This window comes from Megalops cyprinoides, chromosome 16 (genome assembly GCF_013368585.1).
Source record: "Megalops cyprinoides isolate fMegCyp1 chromosome 16, fMegCyp1.pri, whole genome shotgun sequence".
NCBI classification, from domain to species: Eukaryota; Metazoa; Chordata; class Actinopteri; order Elopiformes; family Megalopidae; genus Megalops; species Megalops cyprinoides.
The window spans coordinates 22997211-23021702 of record NC_050598.1 but is presented as its reverse complement, the minus strand read 5'-3'; the positions used below and the strand labels follow the sequence as shown (position 1 = coordinate 23021702).

Genomic DNA, 24492 nt, shown 5'->3' with positions numbered 1-24492 from the left:
TTAATTATCACTTCAATTGCACAGGGACTCTTTCTTCACCAGCCATTTTTTTTAGTAAATTAGTGATGCTTCCAGAACTGTTCAAGCTTAATTATTAAAAAATATATTGACAAATACAACTGAATGACATCAAAACAAGAACTACCTATTAAAATAATGACAACTGAAGTACAAATACAAACATTTTATGTATAAAAATACTTTTATTGATAAAGCATTTTTATGACAATGCATTTATGCCTATGATACAAAGGCGTTAATAAAATAATTGCAAAATTACCCCACAAAAGCCTTTCAACAAGGCAATCTCAAGGACAAATATGTGCAAAACAATGGATGACACAATTAACGTTTATTTGGTTTTAAGCTGTCACTATTCTTTAGTCATGCTTAAGATCAGTAATTACATGCCAGATCTCATGCAGTGATTTTCAATCGGTTAAAGATACTGTGCCCTGCATAAAGTCTGTTTTTGTTTTGTCTTATGCAATGAGGCACGTTATATTTTGTGCAAATATTCACCTGAAAATGTTTTGCATAGAGTAAATGATACATAGACTTGTGTGTTCAAACAATGGGGTTCTATTGCACTGTGCAAGTCTTGAACTAAGGCTATCAGAAATGCACACTACTCTGGTGCAGTGCAAATAAATAAACATTGCCAGTTATGATGGCTGTCAATCTCACCCTATACAGTAGGTAGTCACATTTTGATTCTCTATCAAACAAGAATGCTCTTTCTTACAGGAAGAGTTTCTCGTACCATCAGAATAACCCTCGCTGTGCTGTGAGAGGGTCTGCTTCAAGCTCCTGCCAGGATCTGTACCGATTTATTCCCAGAGCATTTGAGAACGACCTTGTTCACCTTGGCACAGGCACTGGTATTGGCCAGTGTTACAGCCAGTGGGTGGCTGAGTCCTGATTTCAAATCAAAGGGAGCAATCACTGAAATAAGCTTAGTTTGCACATAGTGTAACTGTATTACTGGGGAAGACAGAAAGATCCCTAAGTTGTGCCAAATACAGGCTACACAAGCTACAGCTCCCTGAAAGTGGAGTGCTCTTTGATTCAACCCCATACCAATGCCACACAATAGAGGTCATTGCAGCAATAAGACTGTCTTCTCTATCCTCTTCCAGTTTGTAAGGCAAAGACTGACTGTAATTCAGCATGTCTACCAGAATGATGTATAGCTACAGATGCATAGACCTGCTAAGGCTAATTGTAATATAATTTAGCTGACTCTGTAAGCGCTCTCAGTACACTGACACACAAAATACAATATACATTTTTTTGTTTGTCAAACAGCTGTTTCTGCAGTGCATGGGTGATAAGGTATGTGTCAGCAAGGAGGGTATACTGTATCTGATTTCTGTGAAACAATTACATTGATCCTTACATTAAAGGTGGACCTTTGGTTTGCCTACTTGAATTCAACAGATGAGGAATATATATTCATACTTTGTGGCTTTTTTCAAGTGTCTAATATTGCCCAGACAGTAATTATTCATGTAATCAGAGAACAAAAAAACTTCCTTTAAAGGACAGCAACAGAAATGCTTAAATCCCACACAAAAATGTGGAAGGAAGTCCCCTATGAACATAGGTTTATAAACCAATTGCACAAAACAGACCCCACTGGGAGTCAATGCATTATCACAAGCTTTCCAGAGGCAGAGAAAAGTAAAAGGAACTTCCTGCCAATTCGGTGCTTCACTGTCTCTCTGGAGGAATCTCAGTAATTGCTCTGGTTGAAGGCTGATGAAGGCTTGTTCCTCTGGCTTCCTCCCACAGAGAAACTGCAGCAACACAGCAGCAAGGACCAGTGGGAGGTTCAATGGCTTTTACATTCTTTGGAAATTTCTGATTTGTCCTCTGAAACATAGTCACTGCTTTTTATGTGATTTCATGCTTTTGGATGAATGCCTAAATAAGTAGCAGCTTTGGTGCAGACCATTATGTGCCAGGTCCAGGAGAAGCTCTGCAAACAAATACCAAGAGCATCTGTCATTTGGTCCTGGGTGATGCAGGCGCGATACTGGCATGGGGCCAAGTCCCCTCAGTCCCCTCCTTCAGCTGTGGTCTGCGGTGTTAACTTTCCCTTCCAGCCGCCGCTACCATGGCATGGAATCTTGAGTTCTCATTGGCCAGCAAGGTAGAGGGGGTGTCAAACTCCATAATCTATTAACGATTAAAACAAATCGAAAGAAAATGGGTTATTGCAGAGGCTTTCTGCACCGATGAAAGCGCTTTTCAATGTCTTCTTATCTGCATCTTTAAGATAACTTACTTTAAAATGAGAGGGGTACAGTGTATACCTACCTCCCCCTGGTCCAACACCATTACTCTGTCGCAGCTCATCACAGTGTTAAGGCGATGGGCGATGATCAGTTTGGTGCAGCCCTTAAAGGAGTGGCGGATCGTCTCCTGAAGCAGCCGGTCTGTCTCTGTGTCAATAGCTGCCGTCGCCTCATCTAGCAGCAGGATCTGAGCAGTCACAGACAAAGTGTTTCAGACTCCCGACTGTGTGTTTCAGCTCACTTCGTACTTTAGACCATGTGGTGGCATTGTTTCCTCAGTTTTCTTCTGCTTGCTCACACGTTCAAGATTCTTTTAACTACTTTGAAACCCAATAAGCCATCTAATTTGTTTTAACAGCCCAGACTATGTAGAGACGTGTGCATGTCCTGCATACAAATGATCCGGCGGATAAAATGTAAAACGCCTCTGCTTCGGTCATTGTAAATATTAGCCCACGAAAAGTGCACAGCACAGGTTTTGGCACATGAGTGTGGGAGAGGAGCAGGGTTCTCTCTACCTTGCTGCGCCTCAGTAAGGCTCTGGCTACACACAGTAGCTGTCTCTCTCCCACAGAGAAGTTCTCGCCGTTTTCTGTCACCTCCGACTCCAGGGAATGGGGAAGCTGGCTGATCTGTGGGGAACAGACACACACACGTATATACTCTTATACTCACACTGGTTCAGTAGCCAGTGAATATAACTGCTTGGGCAAATTTATTTAACACAAGCAATGCCTTGGCCTGCAAGCACAAGGTCACATCATTAGGCACAGATAGCTTGCCACAGTGGGTATGCATGGGCCGCCTGTCTGGAGAAAAATGCACATCCCAGATTATGTACCTTTACTCGACTCTGATATGCAGTGCTGTGTAGTACGCACACCGGCAGCAGGTGATAGGGAGGTCATTTCACCAGCTTGTAAGCTCTCTCTGCTCTATTTCAGGCCAGCATAGGGTGATTTGCACAGGGCAAGGCTCTGCAGACTCGTTGGCGTCTGCTATATTTAACCAGCATGGCTGTGCAGTCGTCCAGTGAAGGCGTCCAATCTGGGATCCAGTCAGGGTGATCTCAGCCGACTCACAAGTGCACTCCCAAACATTAATGTTCTAACATATTTATTATTCTCTACCTATGCCTAATCAAATTCATTGCAATGTTGCAAATGACAGAATGATTTACAGATATTTCTACCTAATAAGGTGGATATCATCTTGCTTCACTGGAACATAGTGTACTGTCACTTGTATGTGGATGGATAATCACACTTTACCTGCATACCTAACACCTGAGCTCTTGAGTGGTCATCTAGTATGTAAATAAAGCATGTACAGCAGTACCCATTGTATGAAATGTGAAACCTTGTTGCCTTGGTGAACATGTGGGGAGATATAAATTAGCCAGTAGCCCACCACTGAACCACTCTCACCGTGTCCTTTATGTGAGTTCTCTCCAGGGCATCCCAGATCTCTTCCTCTGTGTGCTGGGCCCATGGGTCCAAATTGGATCTGTTTTGTGACATCACAGCCCAGTTAATGGCTTGCCATGGTTAATTAGACCTCTAAGAGAAAACAGTGGACCTTCTGACTTTGCAGGGTGTCAGCTGACGGGTGGGCGGTACCTGATGGTGCCAATGAAGAGCACAGGCTCCTGTGGGATGATTGACAGCTTGCTCCTCAAGTCCTCCAGGCCGATCTGGGCAATATCGATGCCATCTATGGTGATGAAGCCACCTGCCAGCTCCACCAACCTGAAGAGGGCAACGCCAAGCGAGGATTTCCCTGTATAGGCACCACTGGCAAGTTTAGACTCTTTTTAGGGGTGCTCAGGCACACCTAAATTTCATCTCAGCACCCCTAAATAATAATAATAATAATAATAATAAATTATTATTATTATTTTCTGAAATCATTTTAGCCCTCTAACGTTAGATTTTGTGAATTTGTCTGTTAGAAACAGGACAAACAATTACAGGTTCAAATGGCTTTATTTAAACAGGTTTATACCACGGCTTGGTTAAATACTCGTTTCTGATTGGCTGGAGGGTCGAAATTAATACGCAAGCTCATTCAATTTTACTGAAGATTCCATTTACAACCGAACATAACGGCAACATTGTTACAACATTAGATAATGTCACAGTGTTGTACAGTACAATGTTAACAGCAACAACATAGCTAGAGCATCAACAAAGTGACATCGCCAATACACCGTGACATTGACCACTTAAAATGGAGAATTTCTCAGAAATAACATTTAACCTTTTTGGCAAGAATGGAGACTTTGAGACTTTTACAATAAATGGAAATGTTCAATTTAATTTCAATAAATGAGTATGATGTAGCTTATAGTCACTGTTTCCACATAGGTATGTTTAAGATGACGGACACGAATGTAACGTTATCCACTTCACCAGCTAAGCTGACACTGTGTCGCTGCCAATATCAGAAATTTCTAGTTAGTGGGCTAAGTTACTGTAGTTTCAGTAGCCGAAGCCTAGATGTGTAATGTATAGTATTGTTTTTTTTTTATGTAGGCTAATATAGGACATTTTAAAATAATTACATTTTAAAGTTTGGATGTGTTAAGCTAGCTATATGAATGGACTATATTCTGCGAATGTGCACATATTGTAATATATATTTTGTTCAAAAATAATAAAATAGTAGTCTAATTTAATATGAATGCTGAATTATTTCTTTGGTAAGTAGCCGTAGTAGAAGTGGAATAAACCTCTCCTGGTGAACAGCATATTCCATTTTTCATTTTCTTAAAAAATATTTTGTGGTGTAAAACTCATGTTACTAGTAATTCATTAAAAGTATTATTGTTGTAAATTAAAATATCATATATAGAAAAATTTTAATGTATTAATTGTTATCCAGTGAAATGGGTGATTTAGCAGGGGGGCTGAACACTTTTGCAAGGCACTGTTGTATGCATGTCACATTCTCATTAGGGGCTGAGCCCCCCTAAAGGTCTGATCCTAGAATCTCCCCTGAAAGGCACACAGAGAAGTTCAGGCATACACTGCAGAGCCTTGGTACAAAGTGACTTGGTGACAAATCGTTGCTTTTACCTGAACCGGTACGACCCACAATGCCCACAGTCTCTTCGGGCCCGATGCTGAAGGAGAGCTTCTTGAGGACTAAAGGTAGGTCGTCACGGTAGCGCATCTCCACATTCTGAAAGGAGATGCATCCCTCCTGTGGCCAGCAGGTGGCAGGAGAGGAGGGGCCAGTGCTTCGTAAGGGGGCCTCGCTCTCTAGTGTCTGAGAGAGGGGAGGGTATGTTTTTCAAGAGCATGCCTATGACGCCCATTTCTAGACACAAGCTTCCACCCCCCAGCCCACCTTGAGCTGGGGGTAATGGATTTTTAGGAACCTGTTGACATTTGCGAGGCAAATTCCACAGCCGTCTTTGCAAGGTGCTTTATGCGTTGTGTCCTGTTAGAATGTGTCAACACGTCCTAGCACCTGTGCAGTATTCCATCATTTCCCTGAATGTTGTGGTTGTAGTGGTTATTTATTGCGGCGCATGCTGTGTGTGCGGTGTGTTTTTTGTGTTGTTTACGTAGAGCTGGTGTGGTTAAGTAGCCTCTGTCCTTGTCCCCATCCCTTTGGCTCATTTCCTAGTTTTGGCAGAGGCTCAGCCACGTGCCTCCTGCCCTCTCACCTTTATGTAATGAGTGATCCGCTCCACTGATGTAAAGCGGGCCTCGGTCTCGGCGAGAAGACGCACAGTGAACTGAAACAGGCCCGTCAGCTGGGGAGGGGACACAGGGAACGTTAATGAGCTGTAATCCGCAGCCTCAGTCTTGATGGCAATCACAAGGCTATTACAGTCTACTGGATCCAAGCACGATATAAGGGCAAACACGTAATTCCTGCAGTGAAAAGCAGCAAGCTGAGCTGGCCCCTTACATTCAGGCCGAGCATGTTCAGAAATATTTTCATAGCTAGAGAGCAATGTGTAACATGCCCTCCTTACCGAGGGGTATGGATTTAAAAGAAATGGATTTGAGTACCATTTTAATAAATGCTGTCTTCCACACTGCCCCCCAGTGTCACTAAGCAAATTTTTCTCTGTTATGTAACTGCCTAGCTTGGTTTGAGGTGTCCAATTTGCATGGCAATCTCTACACTACTTGGTTACAAATCAATTCGGTACTCATGGACCAATTCACAGAGTTAGGATTTCTCTCATGGATACAAAATGCAACAATCGCATCTATCATTAATGAGCTGTCTCAGGTGATCTTTGATTCGGGAACTGCGTGACTCATCCCTGGACTGTAGCACTGGAAGCAACTTGTTTTTCCAAAGAAAGACAGTAATGTAACAAGGTGTTTGTGGGTGGATCTGGGGTGGTGTTTTGGGGCTATGACCTGAAGACAGCTGCATAAATAAAGCAAATTGTTCAGAGAAAAGTTCAGGGGGTTCACAGGGATGCAATGCTGAGATCCATGCCAATGGGGAAATCCACAAATGCTGTGCTGTACTGATAAAAGGCTTAAGCGCATAGGAGGATTTGTTACGGGTACAAAAGCACATTTAACGTAATTTAATAATGCTTTAGCAATGTGTAGTAAGTAATAATGCAATAAACATATGTAAAATGTAAAACAAATGTAAGAGAGTAGGTGTTGGTGTAGTGTTCTACATCACACAAACAGAGAGTGGAGCTGAGAACAGGGAGCGGAATATTCAAAATTCAAGATCAACAGCAATGATCTTTCGATGTTAACAACACGTGACACAACGAAAGCCATTTGAACAGCGTTAGTGAGTAACAGCCCATATAGACTGGATGGTGACAGGAGCAGAAAGGAGAAGATGACAGAGGATCAGAGACGCGCCGGTTGTACCTGGATGGCGTAGGAGATAGCCAGGCCTGCGTAGGCTGGAGGGATCTGGCCGTGTAGGAGGACGATGAGCAGGGCGGCAGTGGTGACAAGGACAATGCTGATCAGGTCCAGCCTCACAGCTAGCCAGCGCATTGCACAGCTGAATAGGTAGTGAGAGGCTTGGTTGGTGTCCAGCAGGGCCTGGTACCTGAGAGGGACACATAAGGGGAAATGAGGAACACATTTCATCTACATCAAACCAGCGCAAGTAAACACAGGATTGGCCAAACACAAAGTCAATACAGGGGTTTTTTGAAGTTAAGTCTAGTTTGGCTAGCTGCTTATTAGTGGCTGGATCTTCCAGTTGCAGATGGCATGGGTGACTAGCCATGCCAGAGATGTTCCACATGTGAACCAGATATTTAGCCTGGTATGCTTTGCGTTGATTTTTTTTTTGTCTGCCTTTGTTGAAGCTGTGAGTGTTCTAATTCTCTGACTTGTTATAAACATTCTTGAAAGGGTGTGGTCTGGAACATAGCTAGCATCGTATGTACAGTACCGGAACCTCTTGAGTAACTGGATTCCTGATTGTAAAAGAGGAAGTCTGTGACCACACTATGGTTTACCAACCTGTGCAGGAAGTCCGGACCCCTGCCGTAGGCGTGAATAGTAGAGAGTCCCTGCAGACTGCAGGTGATGTGTGATGTGAAAGGTGATTGGGTGATATTTTCCAGCCTCTTCAGCTCACGAATCAGAACTCTGTCAGGATATGAGAGATGAAAGTGTTTGATTGGTCAACAAAGTCTCAGAACTTAGCCAGATATGATGAAAATGGGCACTCTAGTGTACATACTGTGCTATTAATGTGAACACGACTCCAGTCTTTGAGTATTGCAATCCAGCAGCTGTTCTAGGTCTCTTTAAACTACTAGCACTCTCTAAAATAAGGATGTATGCTAGATTAGTTCAATCAAAACAATCTCAACACTCATGCTGTTAAGTGTATTGTTGAAATGAAAGTCTGTAAACAGTGCAGTTGTCCAGGAACAGAATAAAGTAGCTCTATTCATAAATGATCCATAGCTACTGTTCCAAATAAAAAAGGTAAACAAGACTAATAATACTCATAATAAGCACACTTTCTTACAGAATTCATTTGTCACTTTAAATTCCTCCAAAAAAAGAGATATAATGCTACTTAATAAGAACTGGCAGTGAATTATCATTTGTTAAGGATTAAATTGTTCTTATTTTAAGTTAGCCTTATTCCTTTTAGGTTATAATCTATCACGTTAGTCTTACTTCATACTTCATTCACGTGTAACTAACGTGGGTAATTTATAGCCCGTAACTGAAAACAAACATAGAAGTGCTAAATGGGACTCACACACAGAGTAGTGATATCTGACAGAAAAGTTGGTATTTTCAAGTGTCCAAATTCAAAAGCTCACCACCTGTACAGACTCAAAGTCTGGGTTCTGATGTGACAGACCAGTGGCTCATGAGAGGAGAGAACACAAGGGACTCTGATTGTGTGGCATAATTCCATTCTCTGGCAAAGATCAAGTCCTTCTTGGGTTGCGCGACTGATTTATGTGTGCTTTCATGAGAGATGTAACACACCGGCGTTAAACCCACTGGACAGCTAAGTCCTCACCGCGGTGAGAAAGCTGCTTTTATTGACAGAAGGTGAGGCGATTTCTACTTTTGGATATGAATTTAAAATTGCCCGTGCTTATGAATAACCAGCCTGTGAATCACCCTTTTCTCAGCAGGAAGATGAAGAAAGCGCAGCAGAGGAAGGAACATGAAACCTCTCTCTCTGAAAGGCTCCTTTTCAAAACATGTTTACACAGGAAACATTTTCATTTAGTATCCCTCACAGCTGCATTCTGTCATGGGTGAGAAAGTCCTCTATTCAGTAAGAAATGAACTAATAATGTTTCAACATTTTCAACTGGTATTCCTCCAGGAGGAAAGAATTCTTTAAAAGTCAAACCCAATAGAAAACACAATAAAATAAAATGGTGAAAATCTTGTATTGAAACTTGATGGAAATGATCTCCCTTCACCAGGGCTTGATCCCTGCTCTACCTACTTTTTTAAGGGCTCCTATCATCCAGTCTAGGCTGTAAATGCCTGTAAATGAAATTTATCATTTTCCAGCTAGATGCCACTAGTGTATTGAATGCAGGAATGATACTGAGGTGTCTGGGTCTCACCTGGAGACACGGTTGACCAGGAAGAGGAAGGCTCCAAGGGGCAGGATGGAGACCAGGAACCAGGGGAAGACTAAGCTGACCATGCCCATACAGAAGAGCACCATTGTCATGTTCTGGAGGAGCATTTCCCCCTGCATTACCAGGCGCACGTCCACTGATGAGAGAAATGATAACCAGTCAAGGGACTCCACTTCAGTGCTGCATTGCAGTGACCACATTCACGTATCCAGGTGAGCAGCAGGAAATAAGGCCCTCACCTTCGTCCATGTCACGGGAGAAACGGGTGAGGATGCGGCCGAGGGGCGTGGTGTCGAAAAAGACCATGGGGCTGCGGAGGAGCTGCTGGAACAGCTTGTCATGGAGAGTGGAGGCAGCACGGAGAGTGCACTACAGACAGAAAAATACCATCAGTCACAATACAACATACTGCTGCCACGCAGACATATAGACACAATGCTGTCAGTCAGAATTACAAACATATTGCTGTTCCACAGATATACAGACGAAACGCTGTCGAACACAAATACAGACACAGACACGATGCAAGCAGGTAAAAACAACAGCAGACACACCGCTATCAAGCATACACACAACTGCATCAGTGGCAAGAACATGATACAGGCATACAGTTATGTCAACTGTCTGCCTGATGTCAGCACACACATCCAGACAGAATGCATACAAACAGACGCAACAAATTCAGACATGCACATACTCAATACTGCCAGTTTACAAAGATTGTCACTGTCGCAAACCAGCTCACAAATATTATGCTGACACCCTGCCAATGCCTCACCAGTCAGGGGAGGTATTGCAATGGTCATGTGGACCAAACAATCAGCTCTTGCATTTTTCAGGCAATAAACTGTAAAATTCACACTACAGTCACAGCTTGTCCAATATGATTTGCACAGCCTGATTGAACTTTTATTTTCAGTCAACCTTTCATAAAGATTACCAATACAGCTGTCTAATGCACTAATTCTGACTTTGCAATGTAACTTTGCGTATTTTTAGGAACCTTGGGGAAAAAACAAATGAACAAGAAAACCCTTTCTTTTCTCGCCAGAATCAAGCACAATCAAGCTTTGTGCCACACAATTGTCTTTATTCTGGGGAAAGACCAAATGTACACAAGTCGCCAACGTTGCCTTGTAGATCAAAAGGACTTTCACCAATGACATGAATTTGTGTTTATAACGGAATGGTTATAATTCCCAATTTCATACTTCACCTCCAGGAAGAAAATGGCAAAATAATTACCACACACAAACAGGCTTACAATGACCTAGGCGCTTATCCTTACGAGTGCGCAAGCAGAAACATTTCTGGGGAAAAAAAATGGACATGCACACAACCTCTACTGCAGAATGAAGTGGCTGTGGGCAGATAAATGGATTTTGCCTACAGGCATGGGGGCCTTTTTGTTTCAATTACAGCAACACAGGGAACGGATGAGGGGACACTCAGTCAGGGTGAACTACACAGCTGTAACAAAAGCAGTGCCTAACTACTGGATACAAACAAGCAGATTTATGAACAATAAAACCAATGGAGGCCGCTGTCAAAATATTGTAACGGTTACACAGTAATAGGTTTTGGGCATGTTGAAGTCTTGGTCTGAAAGGTGTGGCTAAACCAGCCATGGTGAAATCTGCTTGACACTCATAATGCATAATCAGTGGAGGTCATGTACCACTGGAATTACTGGGTACTGTATATGCAGGCCGCTCACAGTTTAAGCCTGTAGCTTATGCTAGCAGGACAACTGCAACCGTGTCTGTCCCACCATCATCGGGAGGCTGCAATGTCTAGTGGTGTTCTTCAGGGTACTTGTCTGGCTTGACAAATTGAGTGGAAACACTGATACGCTGATGTCCTGAACAGTTTGTGTTGTACTGAGGCAATTCACCCTATTGCTAGGACATATTTCCTCGAAGAAACAAAGTAGTACTGGGTATGTGTAGTTGTTGGTGACCACTTGCAAGAAATTATCCAGTAAATTGTCCACATGCCTCATGTCTCATGTGTTGGGTTAAGCAACAACTGCAAACAAATATATTACAGTTTGTAGGCACATACTTTCTTTATCGAGAATAAATAATCAAAAATCAAGTGTGAATAATTTTGTGGATTAAGTAACTGAGATCAAGAATTCAAAAGAAATAAAGCCTTCAGACAATGAAACCTCAAACACAGAAGTACAAACTGCAAGTAGTCAGAGACCCTGTACCCTAACTGCGCTGTGTTATAGTTTGGGGGCACATGCATCCTTTATTAAGAATAAATAATAAAAAAATCAAGTGTGGATAATTTGGTGGATTAAGTAACTGAGACCAGGAGTTAAAGAGAAATATAACCTGCAGTCACAGACCCTGTGTCCTTACTGTGTGTTACGAGAGGAAAATTCTACTTCTGTTTATATGAAGTATCAGTCCAGTTATCAGTTTTCCGGTAAAATGAAATGAAGGGGTACCTTGACAAAGACCAGCCCGCGCATGGTCTTCAGGAACAACGCTGCCCCCATGGACAGAGCATATACCGTTGAATAGTACTGAATGTAGGGATTCTGCCTCATGCTGTTGCTTGTCGTTGTGTCATTCTGCAGCATCGAAGATGTGTTCTAAGGACAGATGAACAAACAAAGCAGGGACAAGACAGGTATTATGGAACCACCACCGTCTCTTTGCTGGCAACAACCTGCAAAGTCTGTTAAAGCCAATGTTTTGATCTAAATTTCGCTAGCACATTTTTTAATTAAAACAACAACAGGTTTTCTGTACATATGGTGCACCATTTCATTGCTCGTTTTAATTAGACGCGCAAGGATGATGTTATTGTTTATAATTAAAAGTGTCAAGATGAATGAATACTTTGCTACAGCAGCAACTCATGACAATGAAGACCCCTGCAATAAACACCTCAGCATTGGAGCCTCCACAGAGATTTCCTGCAGCTAGTGCACCACCTTATAGCAGCAGGCCTGGTGCTATGGGGGTACTTAGGGGTGCACTGCACCCCCAGATGGACCTCAGTGCACCCCCAGTTGTCTCTTTATATCCCGATGTCTACATAGTATTTATGACTTTTTATGCACCCCCGTGGATTGCAATTACAACCCTCTGTATTTTCTCCTGGCGCCAAGCCTGTCTAGCAGGTCAAAACTCACCCCACTGCCCTGTCTGATCCAGTAGCTCAGCCACCAGTTGCTGAAGGCGATGCTGCCAGTAGTGCAGAGGAAGAGGAGAATATTGAAGATGAAGGCCAGGGGACCTCCTGCAGCTTTGATGTAGTCCCAATAAACAGACCACGCCACTGCTCCAGACCCCTTTTCCTCAGCTTTAATCAGTTGATCTGTGGCATGAACATCACCAGGCGAATATGGAAGGAGAGGTGGAGAGAGAAGGGGAAGTGAGGCATCATGGGAAAAATTAGTTGTGGGTAGCACATATCTGAACCACTCTGACCTGCTTTGTTGCCATTGGTCGGAGGACAGACTATCTTGCTGGGACCAGCGGGTGGCTCTACCTTCTCCACCCCTGCCCTGGCCTTGTTCTTCAGATTCTTCCGCACCACGGTCTAAAAATACACCAAAAGAGCAGTTAGAGAGGGCGCCGTGCACCTGTGCAGCCATAACAATACACGCGAGTCAATAAAACAGGGCTCCATGACAGAGTCTTTAGTGAATACGCAAGAAAATCAATACGCGCATGAATAATTAAAGCATGGCATACATTAACATTTCACTGCCCCCTCCTTTGCCCTGCAGAGGCCCTGAATTATTCATGCTGTAATGTACAGTGTTTTGTAAAGGGCTGACTACAGCGCTTTCCAGCAGGAAAGGCAGGCTGACGGGCTGGACCGCCCCCCCGGGGTCCTTGTTCTCTGCTCCGCTGCCCTCACCTCGTGCTGCGCACTGTGGAAGAGAGTGGCGTAGTCACGCTCCCTGTCCATCAGACGGGCGTGTGTGCCCTGCTCCGCGATCTGCCCGTCCTTCATCAGCACCACCTCGTCACACTCAGCCAGGTACTGCCAAAAGGCGGACTCACTGTTATGCACTTGACACACTTCTTTTTCTTAGTACACACAATCGTGGAGGAAACACAGCTAAAGGCAATGAAATAGTAACCCTTGTGTTCTGAAGAGCTCTGAGATAGCATTGTGCTGTTCTTCTTGTGCTTATGTAATTTCAAAATACCTGCCCTTGATGTGGCAACGAGGGTGTTTGTGTGCTTTACCTGCAGCTGGTGGGTGACGAACAGCACGGTCCTGCCCTTTCCTGCCCCCCGGATGGCATTGTGGAACAGGTGCGCCCCTACATGTGCATCCACTGCGCTGAGGGGGTCGTCCAGCAGGAGAATGGGGCGTTCGCTGTACAGGGCCCGGGCCAAGCTGACCCTCTGACGCTGACCCCCGCTGAGGTTGGCACCCCTCTCCCCAATCTGGAAAAAAAAACACCGGGTCTCACTCAGACCCAGGTGACAATGGCAACACATCCCCAGGTGTAGTACCCCCGCCCACGGCAAACCCCAGCCAGCGACATTACACAACATGGAAAAAAAAACACTGCAAAGTGAAAGCGACTGCAACACAGCGTGTTGGATATGATGTTATTACCTCAGTCATGTCACCATAGGGCAGATCACATATGTCAGGGTTTAGACAACAGGCCTCCAGGACAGCCCTATACCTACAAGGGAGTGAAACAAATGAATGACAGCGGGGGGGTGGGTGGGGGGGGGTGTGAGATGACAAGGAGAAGAGAACAGAGAAAAAAAATCAATGTGAGATGAAACAGTCAATGCAACTTCCCCCATTGTACAGACTGCTTTGTAGAACAGGTGTGTGTTTCCTCTTACTTCTCCTCGTCGTACTCCTTCCCGAACAGAATGTTCTCCCTCAGTGAGTCGTTGAGGATCCAGGCCTGCTGGGCCACGTAGGCGAAGCCCCCGTTGATGGCCACCGAGCCCTCCAGCAGGGTCATCTGGGGATAGGCAGAGAGCAGCGGCTTGCACAAAACGGAGAAACGGTAACAGAAAGAGCTCCTTAGTGACGGCTTCCTGTTCTGACCTCACCTGTCCGAGCAGAGCAGACAGCAGCGAGCTCTTTCCACTCCCCACGCCGCCGCAGATCCCCAACAACGCCCCCTAGGGACAGACAGTGGGAAAACAGAGTTTCTCTGGCTGCTTTCTGCCTCAGCCAATCAGCACACATGAGAGTGTGAGTGTGGGGGGCGTACCCTCCGGACACGCAGGTCTATTCGGTGCAGGGTTTTGTGCAGCGGCGGGCGGATGCTCTGGGTGGAGGACACGGTGCTCTGGGGGCTCTCCTGCTCCATGTGGGTAAGGAGGTGCTGGCCGTTCTGCGCCTCGCCGCCACTTTTGCCCTCCTCCGCGATGATGTACAGGCTCAGCTTCTCCCTGCGCAACAGGCGCTCCATGCCCCCCTTCCTGCGCGGCCTCTGGGGCTGCCCGCCCCGACCACCCCCCGCTCCAACCCCCGCGGGGCCGCGGGCCCTCTCCCAGGCCAGCGTGGCCACGCGAAACTCCACCGCGTTCCCGGGGTCCTCCGTCTTCGCTGTCACCACCTCCCGGTCCTCCATCATGAAAAGCCTCTGCGGGAAACAGCATGGACTTGACGTACACAGAGCAGACACGGCACTGTACACAACATCCATCAGCTGTGCAAAGTACAAACATCACCACGGCCGCGGATTGTGCTTCTTTTGCTTTGTATCCCTTTTTTAAAAAATTTTACCTGAAATCGCTTTACCGCCACAGCACCTTCTGACAGAGACCGTACGGCCAAGGGCGTGACTTTTAGGGCAAAGGTCATGGAGTTGAAGACGGCAACAACAGTGAAGGCCTGGGGGGGGGGAGACCAGAGTGAAAGATGAGCCTTCTGCTCCTTATGACACCACGCTAGGAATGTGTCAGTGACAGGACAGGCCAGGGCTGGGCGGTGCGTACCTGAGCTGCTGTGAGATCATAGCCCAGAGCCATGTGCAGGGTGAAGGTGCACACACAGGCGATGACCACCACAATGGGAGCCACGCCCACTGTTAGGCTTTGAACACAGCCAGCACGTTCAAGTATGCCCCTCTCTTCTGATCGCACCTCTGAGAGACAGAGAGACAGAGACAGCGACCAAGGGAGACAGACAGAGACAGAAGCCAAAGGGAAAGAAAGGGAGAGAGACAGAGCGAAAGAGAGAGAGAGAAAAGGAAAGAGAGAAAATGTTATCTCTCATGACCATAAATAGCTTGAAGTTGACAGATGCCCCAGGTGTCCTGTCTTGCAAGTCTGTGTTTGTCCCCTGAGTAACTGAACATTGGCTGGTTCACTCAGCAGTTCCCTCCATCTACCCTGGCCTCTTGCCAGTGCATTTCAGAGCTAAACCCATATATACGCTCTGTGAAATGAATAACTCAACGCTGCCAAACACCAATTGTTCTCGATTCATCCAAGTCCTTCTGCAGGTTGGAAGTCAATCTGTATTCAGGGAGGTTGCCGCTTTGCAGTAAAGTATTCTGCACAACGCCTCACCATCTGGTAGAAAAGATGACTGTTCAAATCAACATTCATAAATTCTCTGAGGAAAGCTAGGGCAGAAATCTACCGCTAATGCATGAATGATAACGAGAGAAATCTTCAAAATCCTTTATCTCTCCATCAAGACAATGGTAGTCTGTGGATGCAATGGGTCTCCTATTGACAGGTATGGTGAAATTGGGGCAGCAGTGTAGCATAGTGGTTAAGGAGCAGGACTCGTAACCGAAAGGTTGCCGGTTCGATCCCCACTGGGCTAGGTACTTAACCCACAATTGCCTCAGTAAATATCCAGCTGTATAAATGGATAACATTGTAAAGAACTGTAACGTATGTAAGTCGCTTTGGATAAAAGCGTCTGCTAAATGAATAAATGTAAATTCAATATTCAAATTAAAGAAATCAAAACTTCAAAACCTCAGTTTAATGCGCTGAGCTGGGCATCTGCTGGGAGTGTTCTACTGTTCTAAACCACTAAGAGTCCTGATAAATGGAACTAAATTGAAGTTTATTGATTCTAGGTTAAATGGTGTTCCATGAGTTCTCGGCATTAAAGTGCTGTAAATGCTTTGTGCGTCCCAAAGCTCAAAGCATTACGGAATTCTTGCTGGAGAAATCCAAGGAAGGAGTGGAACTCATTAAATCCATAGACCTAAGCCAAGCATGACAAAGCTGAAAACAGAGGTAATGTAATCTTGGAATGGGGCCCATAAGCGAGGCTGAAACAGGAAGTGAATGTGCTGTCACAGCGGTCGGATCATTTCATCGGGTGATCAGCTTCAGAGGTGTGGTTAGCGGTCAATGCGCGAGAGCTAACGGGTGAACTCACTGTGGACATTATGAGCAAAGGCAGACTCCCAGCAGTACATCTTGATGAACTTAATGCAGCCCAGAATTTCATTCATGAGCCGTACCCGCCGGTCAGTCACCAACAAACACTTCTTCCTGAAATAGGCAGTCAGGCGGGAGGCTAGTGTCTGCCAGAGAGAGACAAAGACAAACAGAGAGAGGGTTGGGAAAGGGAACAAAGACAGACAAGAGGGAGAGGGTCACAGAGAGAGTAAAAAATTGGTGGAGGCCTCACACTCATAATAAGAACATGTGCATTGGCATGCGTGTATGTACACTCACTGACATTTCATGCGACATAGGCTGGATCTTATTTCATACAAATTCAGAAATGTAAACAATAAATTCTTTTGAAAGATAACATTTGAATGCACTGTGTTTCCGTGTCAGTCTGATCTACTTTTCTTGATGCTGAGGTGGCTTGTGACCTACCATGGAAGGGTAGAAGAAGATGAAGATGGCCGACCCCACCAGAGCAGTGGGTCCCAGGAAAGCAGTAGTGTAGGAGAGCCCCAGGACCGCTATCAGTGGGCCCCCGGCCAACAGACAGCCTGCTGTTGCTGCTTCAAAGAGACGCTGACCATCACTGGAGCAAATGTTCACCAGCTGCACAAAACAAGAGAAAGGACTGATATGTGGGTGTGCAATCCCCTGTTTATATTGCTAACTCAAAAACAGAACATGACAGGGAGAATAAAATTGGTCTAGCAATTGGTCATACTGTGCATTCTTTTTTTTGTTTCAGAGTGGTGACTGCCCATTTTAACATGAAAATGTCACTCATCAAAATCAGAACAAACCTGTTTCAATGAACCTGTTTTCTGTGAACGTTTTTATTCCGGAGAGCTATTGCACAGGAGTTGATCCCTCTTTCCCTCCCCGGCCCCACCCCTCACTCACCTCCCCAGGGCTGATGTCTTTGGTGCTGCGTAGCCGCAGAATTTTGTGGTAGGCGAAAGCAAGTGCCGCCCCCCGGAGGCGGGTGGCTGTGCGGTAGTTGACGGCCCACATGAGAGCCAGAGACCAGGAGCGGGTCAGCTCCATGAGGAAGACTCCACCCACCAAGGACAGCCCGTACAGCAGCCGACTCTCAGAACTCTGGGAGTACTCCAGCAATGCCCGCACCAGGAGGGCCTGACATCACCAGCGAAGACAGGGAGGGAGAGACGGGGAAGGGGGGAGATGGATGAGGACGTGGATGAAGGGAGGATTACAGGAGGGAGGAGATGATAAATAGGAGAAAAGAGAAAAGGAGGGGGAGAAACAATTGGAAAGGGAGCAAGCAAAGAATGGAAAGGACAAAGAAACCGAAAAAGGGAGGGAAAAAAAAACAAAGCACCATCAATCCACAAGCCTTATTTTCCCTTTCAGGTGCAAGGTTGTTTCTGATAACGTTAACAATTGATGGGTATTAGATAAACCTCAAGCTCTCCAATCTGTACGTAAAGAAAATTGCAGTTGTGCCAAAGTAAATCTGACGGGAATGTAAAACAAAGGAGGCATTGTATAACTTGTAATTCCAGTTAATGCTATTAAATGGGCTTTGCTGTAGACATGTACAGTAACAGGTATTGCATAGTCTCATACAGAGGTGGAGGTAAAATGAACAATGGATCCACTCAGTGGAATCCCAGCAGGGGAAGGCTAAACTCAATTATTGTACAGTGGACAATTTATAAGAATATGACAAATAAACAATGAGAAACGGGGCTGTGTGCGGCCGTCAGCGTTTCCCTTTTCACCGGCTTAGTGTTTGATACCTTTTTAATCAAATTTAACAGCAGGGTCAAACTGAAGAACGGGGGTGGTGAATTAAAAAGAATAATACTGCTTTGAGCCATGGCAAGACCATTAAAAGCAAACAACTTTTATGAACCTGGGACTACCGCATTTTGTTATCTTGTGGTTCCATGTATGTGTTTTATCACCACAGACTTGGTTATCTTTTTTGCAAACAAGTCTTTTACTGCACGGTCATTATAACTTTAGTTTCCACTGTGCTGATACAGCAGTGCAATTACACATCTGAGTGGTGTCGAAAGAGGAAATGAGGAAAAATAGCCAAAGCTAGCTCCACCTACACCTGAACAACAAGCAGCAGTGAGCTATATTTTCCTTTTGCAGTCGGCCAGATAGAACGAAAGCAGGAGACGTAAAGTTAGGTGGAGAAAAAAGGAAATAAGGTAACAGACGTGGGGTTTGTACTTACTGGCCCGACAAAGCACGCCACCATGGTGATGAGCAGGGCAAATATGGCCACCAGCATGCGGGTCTGGCAGAACCTCCAGAACACCCGGGCCAGTGAGGCACCCTCTCTCCCCCGGTTCTTCAGCTCCTCGTGCCACAGCGTCTCCAGTCTAATGCAGGGCCGTGAAGGGCAACACAGATCGAGGGAGGAATCATTGGTTTACATGTAAAGGGGAATAAAAGGCAGGAACATGGAAGTTAAGAAAGAGGGAGGATAAAACCAAATATTGTGTTGTGACACTAAAGCCAAACATCATGTGTGTCAACAAGGTGTCTGCCATGTCTGTGGCAAGCTCAAGCATGTCACAGAAATAATAATGGGAATGTAAAACAAATGGGGCATTGTTCAATGGAAAAATCCAGATAATGCTTGTAGAAAAGGGCCACATGTTTCTGTTTCTGTCTTTGTCTTTGTTTGCGCACCACCCCCACCCCTCACAGGCACTTGTTTACAACTCAGTTGAAACCTGGCCAAACCGTTCCTGCTGCTCCCCTTATCAGCAGGACCCCCACAGGTAGCTCGAGGCACAGGCGCACCCCCAAGGACGGCCCCCAGGTCACCATTTGCCCTCGGACCTGCCCGTATCCTTTGGCCACCAATCAGGGCCTCAATAGGGCCAGGGATACGAGACAATATAAAGGTGGTGGTGACTTCCCCCACTTCAGTACCGCAACAATATCTGGGAGGTGAAGAACTGGGGAGACCAAGCCTTTGGGGACCAAGAATTGTGCTATTGTTGTGTTCGTCTGTGCCAAAGTAAGTAGTATGCCTAAGTTCAACTGGTTGTAATACAATTGCCTGTAGAGAGAGAAGGGTGTGTGTGCATGTTAATTAAGATAGTGTATCCTTGATGTAGAAATGTTTCCATACCCATTAATGCAGTTAAAGCCTGTATGTCCCATACAATGTTATCCCGGTGCAATGTACTTTGCAGCACTGCTTGAATGCCTGTTTGTATATTGCACATTCGCAATGTAACCATCAGTCCTGATTTATTCTCCCGGCTTACTCTTCGCAGGAAACCACACATCCATACAACACAAACCCTCACATCCACCCATTCCAAATCCTCAATAAACAACTGAACCCGGAACCTGACTCCTGTGTCCTGACTGACACCCCACTTTGACAGCAAATTAGCCTGAACCTAGTTACGGGTGAAAATGCCCCCTCAGTTACAATGCTATTAAACACACAGCGGTGCAAGTATAAACAGGAGCGGCTAGTGCATGGAGTAATTTGGGGGTCTGCAGGTGAAAGAAACAATGGGGAAAATATTCACTGTCACAGAATGAAGACGTAATTCATGTTGTGACACAGTGACGACAGAATGTGCAGCTCAAGGAGTCAAAAATTCGATGAAAATTTGTTCTGTTTCATAAAATGGAATAAACACTCTACAAAAGCTAGCTCCGACAGAATGCGACTAAATGCTTCCCTCTCCAGGTACATAAAAGACAAACATGAAACAAAGAAAAGAAATCACAATCGCAGTTGATCCCAAAGGCAACTGCGAAGTTCAGTATCGTGTGCTGCTGCTGCTCCCATTTTTGAATTGCTCTCTACACACCCATTCACTGGCTGAGGGAAAACAACCTGATGAATCACGAACTGGCTAGGAGATAAGGGCACTGCCACTATTTCCTAGCCTCTGCCATCACTTATGTTATTATTGTGTAGAACAATATGTTGTGAGCTGCTATCCTGCAGATTAACATCTGAGATTACTAATGATTCGTTTTATTCATTCCAAACAATGCGATAAATGAAGTGTTGCAAACTTGTGGTGGAATGATTTCCAGAAATCCCTGCAGAATGAATTTAGTCAACCCTGCTCGTAAGGAAGTTCCAAGGTGCTTGGAATGCTTGGAATAACAAGGCTGAATAATAATTGCCTGAATACTGACCATAAAAGATTTTTGTTTGTTTTGTTTTAAGATGGTAAAGAACCTTAGCCAACTCAATACGCCTTGCTGTTTCAGTTAGGTATGATGTTTCACACTGCAAAAAATTATTGCATGTATACATAAATGGCTACTGATATTCAAAAATGACAGCAGTTTAACTGTAGTTTTTAACCATCATTCTGATCATTGTGTTAAAGACACATAAACTCCCTTAATTTCATTAATATTAATTAATGAATTAATATGACATAATTAAGAAGTGAAGATGACTGATAAGTAAACACATGAACCAATAACATGACTTCCAATTCTTCATGCTGTTCCTCATGCCAAAACACAAAAATCAGGCATTTCAGCAAATAGGAGATATTTGCAAATCAGCAATTTTGACCTTTCACTTGACCACTCACTACTATCAGCGAAAGAGCATACACTTGTTGCCTGAAAATGTCTTTAGAGATGACTTTGTGAAATTCGGTTGCCATTAAAATGTCCTTTTATGTAAAGGGTTCTTTTTTGTGAATGTATGTATACCAAAGTATACCAGGCTTGGACCATTCCAGTCTACACTTCCTTATATTCAACAGCTGTATCCTTTACATTCCCTCTCTCCCTCCCTCCCTCCCTCCCTTCTGTGTTATGGAGACGTATTACATAACTGTTCTAGACACTCAAACACAAAGCTAAACCTCCATTCCATCACTTCACAAACATACACCCTGCCTTTATTAGCATCTCAGGGGTAAGTTTGGCTTGGGGCCAACATACCTCAAAGTGAAAATCGTAGGTCACAGTGAAAAGTATGACGCCTTCTTCTCATGAGTCTCTGCTTGTGTTTTAGCTGAAAGTCCTCTGGAAACCCATAACAACTAGTTTCAGCACTGACGGCAGAGCGTATTATTGAAACGAAGCAGAGAGATGGGCCTCTGAAAATTCCCCAAATACATTTCCACAAAACAGCACATAACGCTTTCCTGGGGTTCATTCATTAAATGTTGAAGCAAGCACTCTGTGCAAAGCTTTCTATTCAGGCACTCCAAGACTAAGTGGCAGTTTGGATTTGGAGCTATTCGTGTCTTGGACTTTCCCAGAATCACTTAAGGTGGGGCTTACTCCATTGAAACTGCAAACTCAGAATACAGGCACTGAACATCCAGAAGAACAGAGTTAATGACATAACCACTCGGCAGACACAGAATCCTGGACATCCCTTTCTCTAATCTCTAATCCCTGCTATTAATAACACCCTACTGCCAGCACTGCCCTTGCTGTGTAATGGCTGTGAGTGACCATCCACCAGATGCTCCCTCCTTGACTCTGGGGAATCCTGCATCAAAAGTGGTACAGCCTGGGGGTTACCCATAATCCTACTCTTCAACTTTGCTAATAAGTCATACTTGTCAGAGGTCCTCTGCAATCTGTTGAGCTGGTCATTAACTGATACAGAGTGTTATTTGGCCAAGCTCTTCCTCTTTAATTGCGTGGGGGGGGGGCGACACCATGATAAATCGCACTCAGTGAATGTCAGTGTCTGATGGCTCATGATGCCTCCTCACCTCTGGTAGTTGGTGTCGGAGGCCTCATGACAGGACAGACCCCACACGTCCTCTATAGCCAAGCTGGACATCTTGTGGGCCCTCCACGCCAGCGGGGAGAGCCAGTGCAGGGTCATGAAGGAGAAGAGGCCAGCATTGTCCACAGGGTGCTGATGCCTGTGGGGAGAGGAGCACATGCGGTCAAACCCTTTACACACCAGGGTGCTATGTCCCAAGTGAGAGAACAAACTGGCCTGGGGGAGGAAAAAGGGAGACTGAGAACTCCTTCATTTGGAAAGGCCCCAGAGAGAGATGAATCGCACCGTGGTGTTTGAACAGCGGTTCACAGCCACTTTACAGAAATCTTAGGGAGCAGTGAAAAGTTCAGCGGCAGTTTATCGTTCAGTATGTGTTCAAACACCGAGCTGTCCACTGCTGCTGAGCAATACAACTGTCCCCTTATCGCCTGCTAAAGCACAGTCTACAAAGAGCTCTACAGAGATGCTTACTGCCTTATCCCGCTCCCCAGTAGCATCTTACTTGTGGGTAATTCTGAAGGGCTTCAGCAGTTGCAGGCTTTGGCGGTACCGGCCCTTCCTCTTCAGAACCCGGATCACCTCTGCCTCCTCTTCCTCAGGGTCAGGCAAGGTTTGGGGGGCGGACAGGGACAAGCCCTCCACCCTGCCGGCGGACTCCAGGGCATCCGGGTGCATGGCTGCCCACTGGGAGACACAAACGTGAAGAAGACAGTTTTTCTAAAACGCTTTGACGGGCAGTTCCGAACTCGTCCTTCCGGTGTTGCAGAGTGAGAGCCCAGCCCGTCTCTGCAGTTCTGCAGGCCCGTCTGCTTTGCCCCTCGGATTCCTCCCAAAAGACCTGCCTCGGGTTTGCTGACTCACTGCGGAGACTCTACGCATCTGCAAAGAGCCCCGCTTGAAGGTTGCACCCGGAACATAAATATAAACTGCTTATCTATTTAAAGACGCCTGCTGGCAGCTCAGAGGGCGAGCGAGCACTGAGACAGCCGATACATGAGCCAGTTGTACATTCCAGAGCCAGTGTCACTGATCCTGCTATGGCGTAGAACCGATAAGGTCGGTGCGACTTGGCATGTGCTGTAGATAGATCACCCTGGGAATGCGGCCAAATGCCAAGATGAAGAGCCCGATCCTGATAGCCGAGAGGCGAAGGGGACACTGTTTGTTTTATTATTGATACACATTGCAGAATGACCATTTCAGCTGCATGGGAACTGGGCGCAGCAAAGCGCGTGTCCGTATGTTTCCCTTCATGACGTGAAGCCACCAACAGGTGCTACAAAGTCACAGGGGAGCACGGATAGCCACAACGGCTGTTTGTGTTTTGAATACATGCAAAGGCAATGTAAAGACGCTGTGGGAAAACAGTGGCTACAACAGTAAGGTGCTGTCCCAGGCCACTTCTTGTCTTTTTTGTTACTTTTGTTCTTTTGTTTTTCCAATTTTCCCTGATTGTGATATTTATGAACACAGTAAAGCCACTTCAGACAATAACATAATAAATGCTGCTGTTTGCTCGTTATTGTTTGATTGTTAGACTGTTAAAGACTAAGGTAAAAGGAATAACAATTTTGCACACAGACAGAAATAAAGAATGAAATACATAAAACTAGACCCTTGATGCATGTGATATTAATTTGTTAATTAATATTACAAACATTAAGCAAGTGACAGAAGTTCTGTAGATCACAAAAAAATCCAGTATCTCACCATTAATATACCATTCATTTCAAAATGACTGCTTCAAACCTCAAGTCATATAGAATATTAACTCATTTCAGCCTTAATTGAATCCTCTCAAAGCAATCCCACTGTTTGCCTTCAAATCTGACTGTAGGCGAAACTAAGTAAGAGTGTAAGAAAAAGGGTCCTGGTCAGGAATGCACTGTGGATAGGAATTATCTCGACGGGTGATGAGGGCTTGTGAAACTATATGTTACGGTGTAGCATAGGGGTAAATGGTAGGGATACAAAGAGTGTTTATTAGTCTGCAGCCAGTCG

General features: G+C 45.0%; 1 protein-coding gene across 1 annotated transcript; it reads right to left on the bottom strand.

Annotated features, from left to right (window-relative positions):
• Positions 1-374: 374 nt before the first annotated feature.
• On the bottom strand, positions 375-23195 carry wu:fb13g09 (multidrug resistance-associated protein 5). The gene is made up of 28 exons (XM_036548066.1): positions 22994-23195; positions 22475-22630; positions 18973-19120; positions 17664-17897; positions 17196-17369; positions 16744-16891; positions 15336-15484; positions 15124-15231; positions 14606-14980; positions 14442-14513; positions 14226-14350; positions 13984-14056; positions 13605-13808; positions 13270-13395; positions 12834-12945; positions 12536-12720; positions 11843-11989; positions 9624-9753; positions 9367-9520; positions 7775-7903; positions 7166-7352; positions 5974-6063; positions 5378-5570; positions 3920-4079; positions 3728-3806; positions 2819-2932; positions 2323-2487; positions 375-2181 (listed from the first exon to the last, which is right to left on the bottom strand). The coding sequence occupies exons 1-28, from the start codon at positions 23164-23166 to the stop codon at positions 2092-2094; spliced, it is 4200 nt and encodes a 1399-aa protein (XP_036403959.1). The 5' UTR covers positions 23167-23195; the 3' UTR covers positions 375-2091.
• Between the last annotated feature and the right edge of the window lie 1297 nt (positions 23196-24492).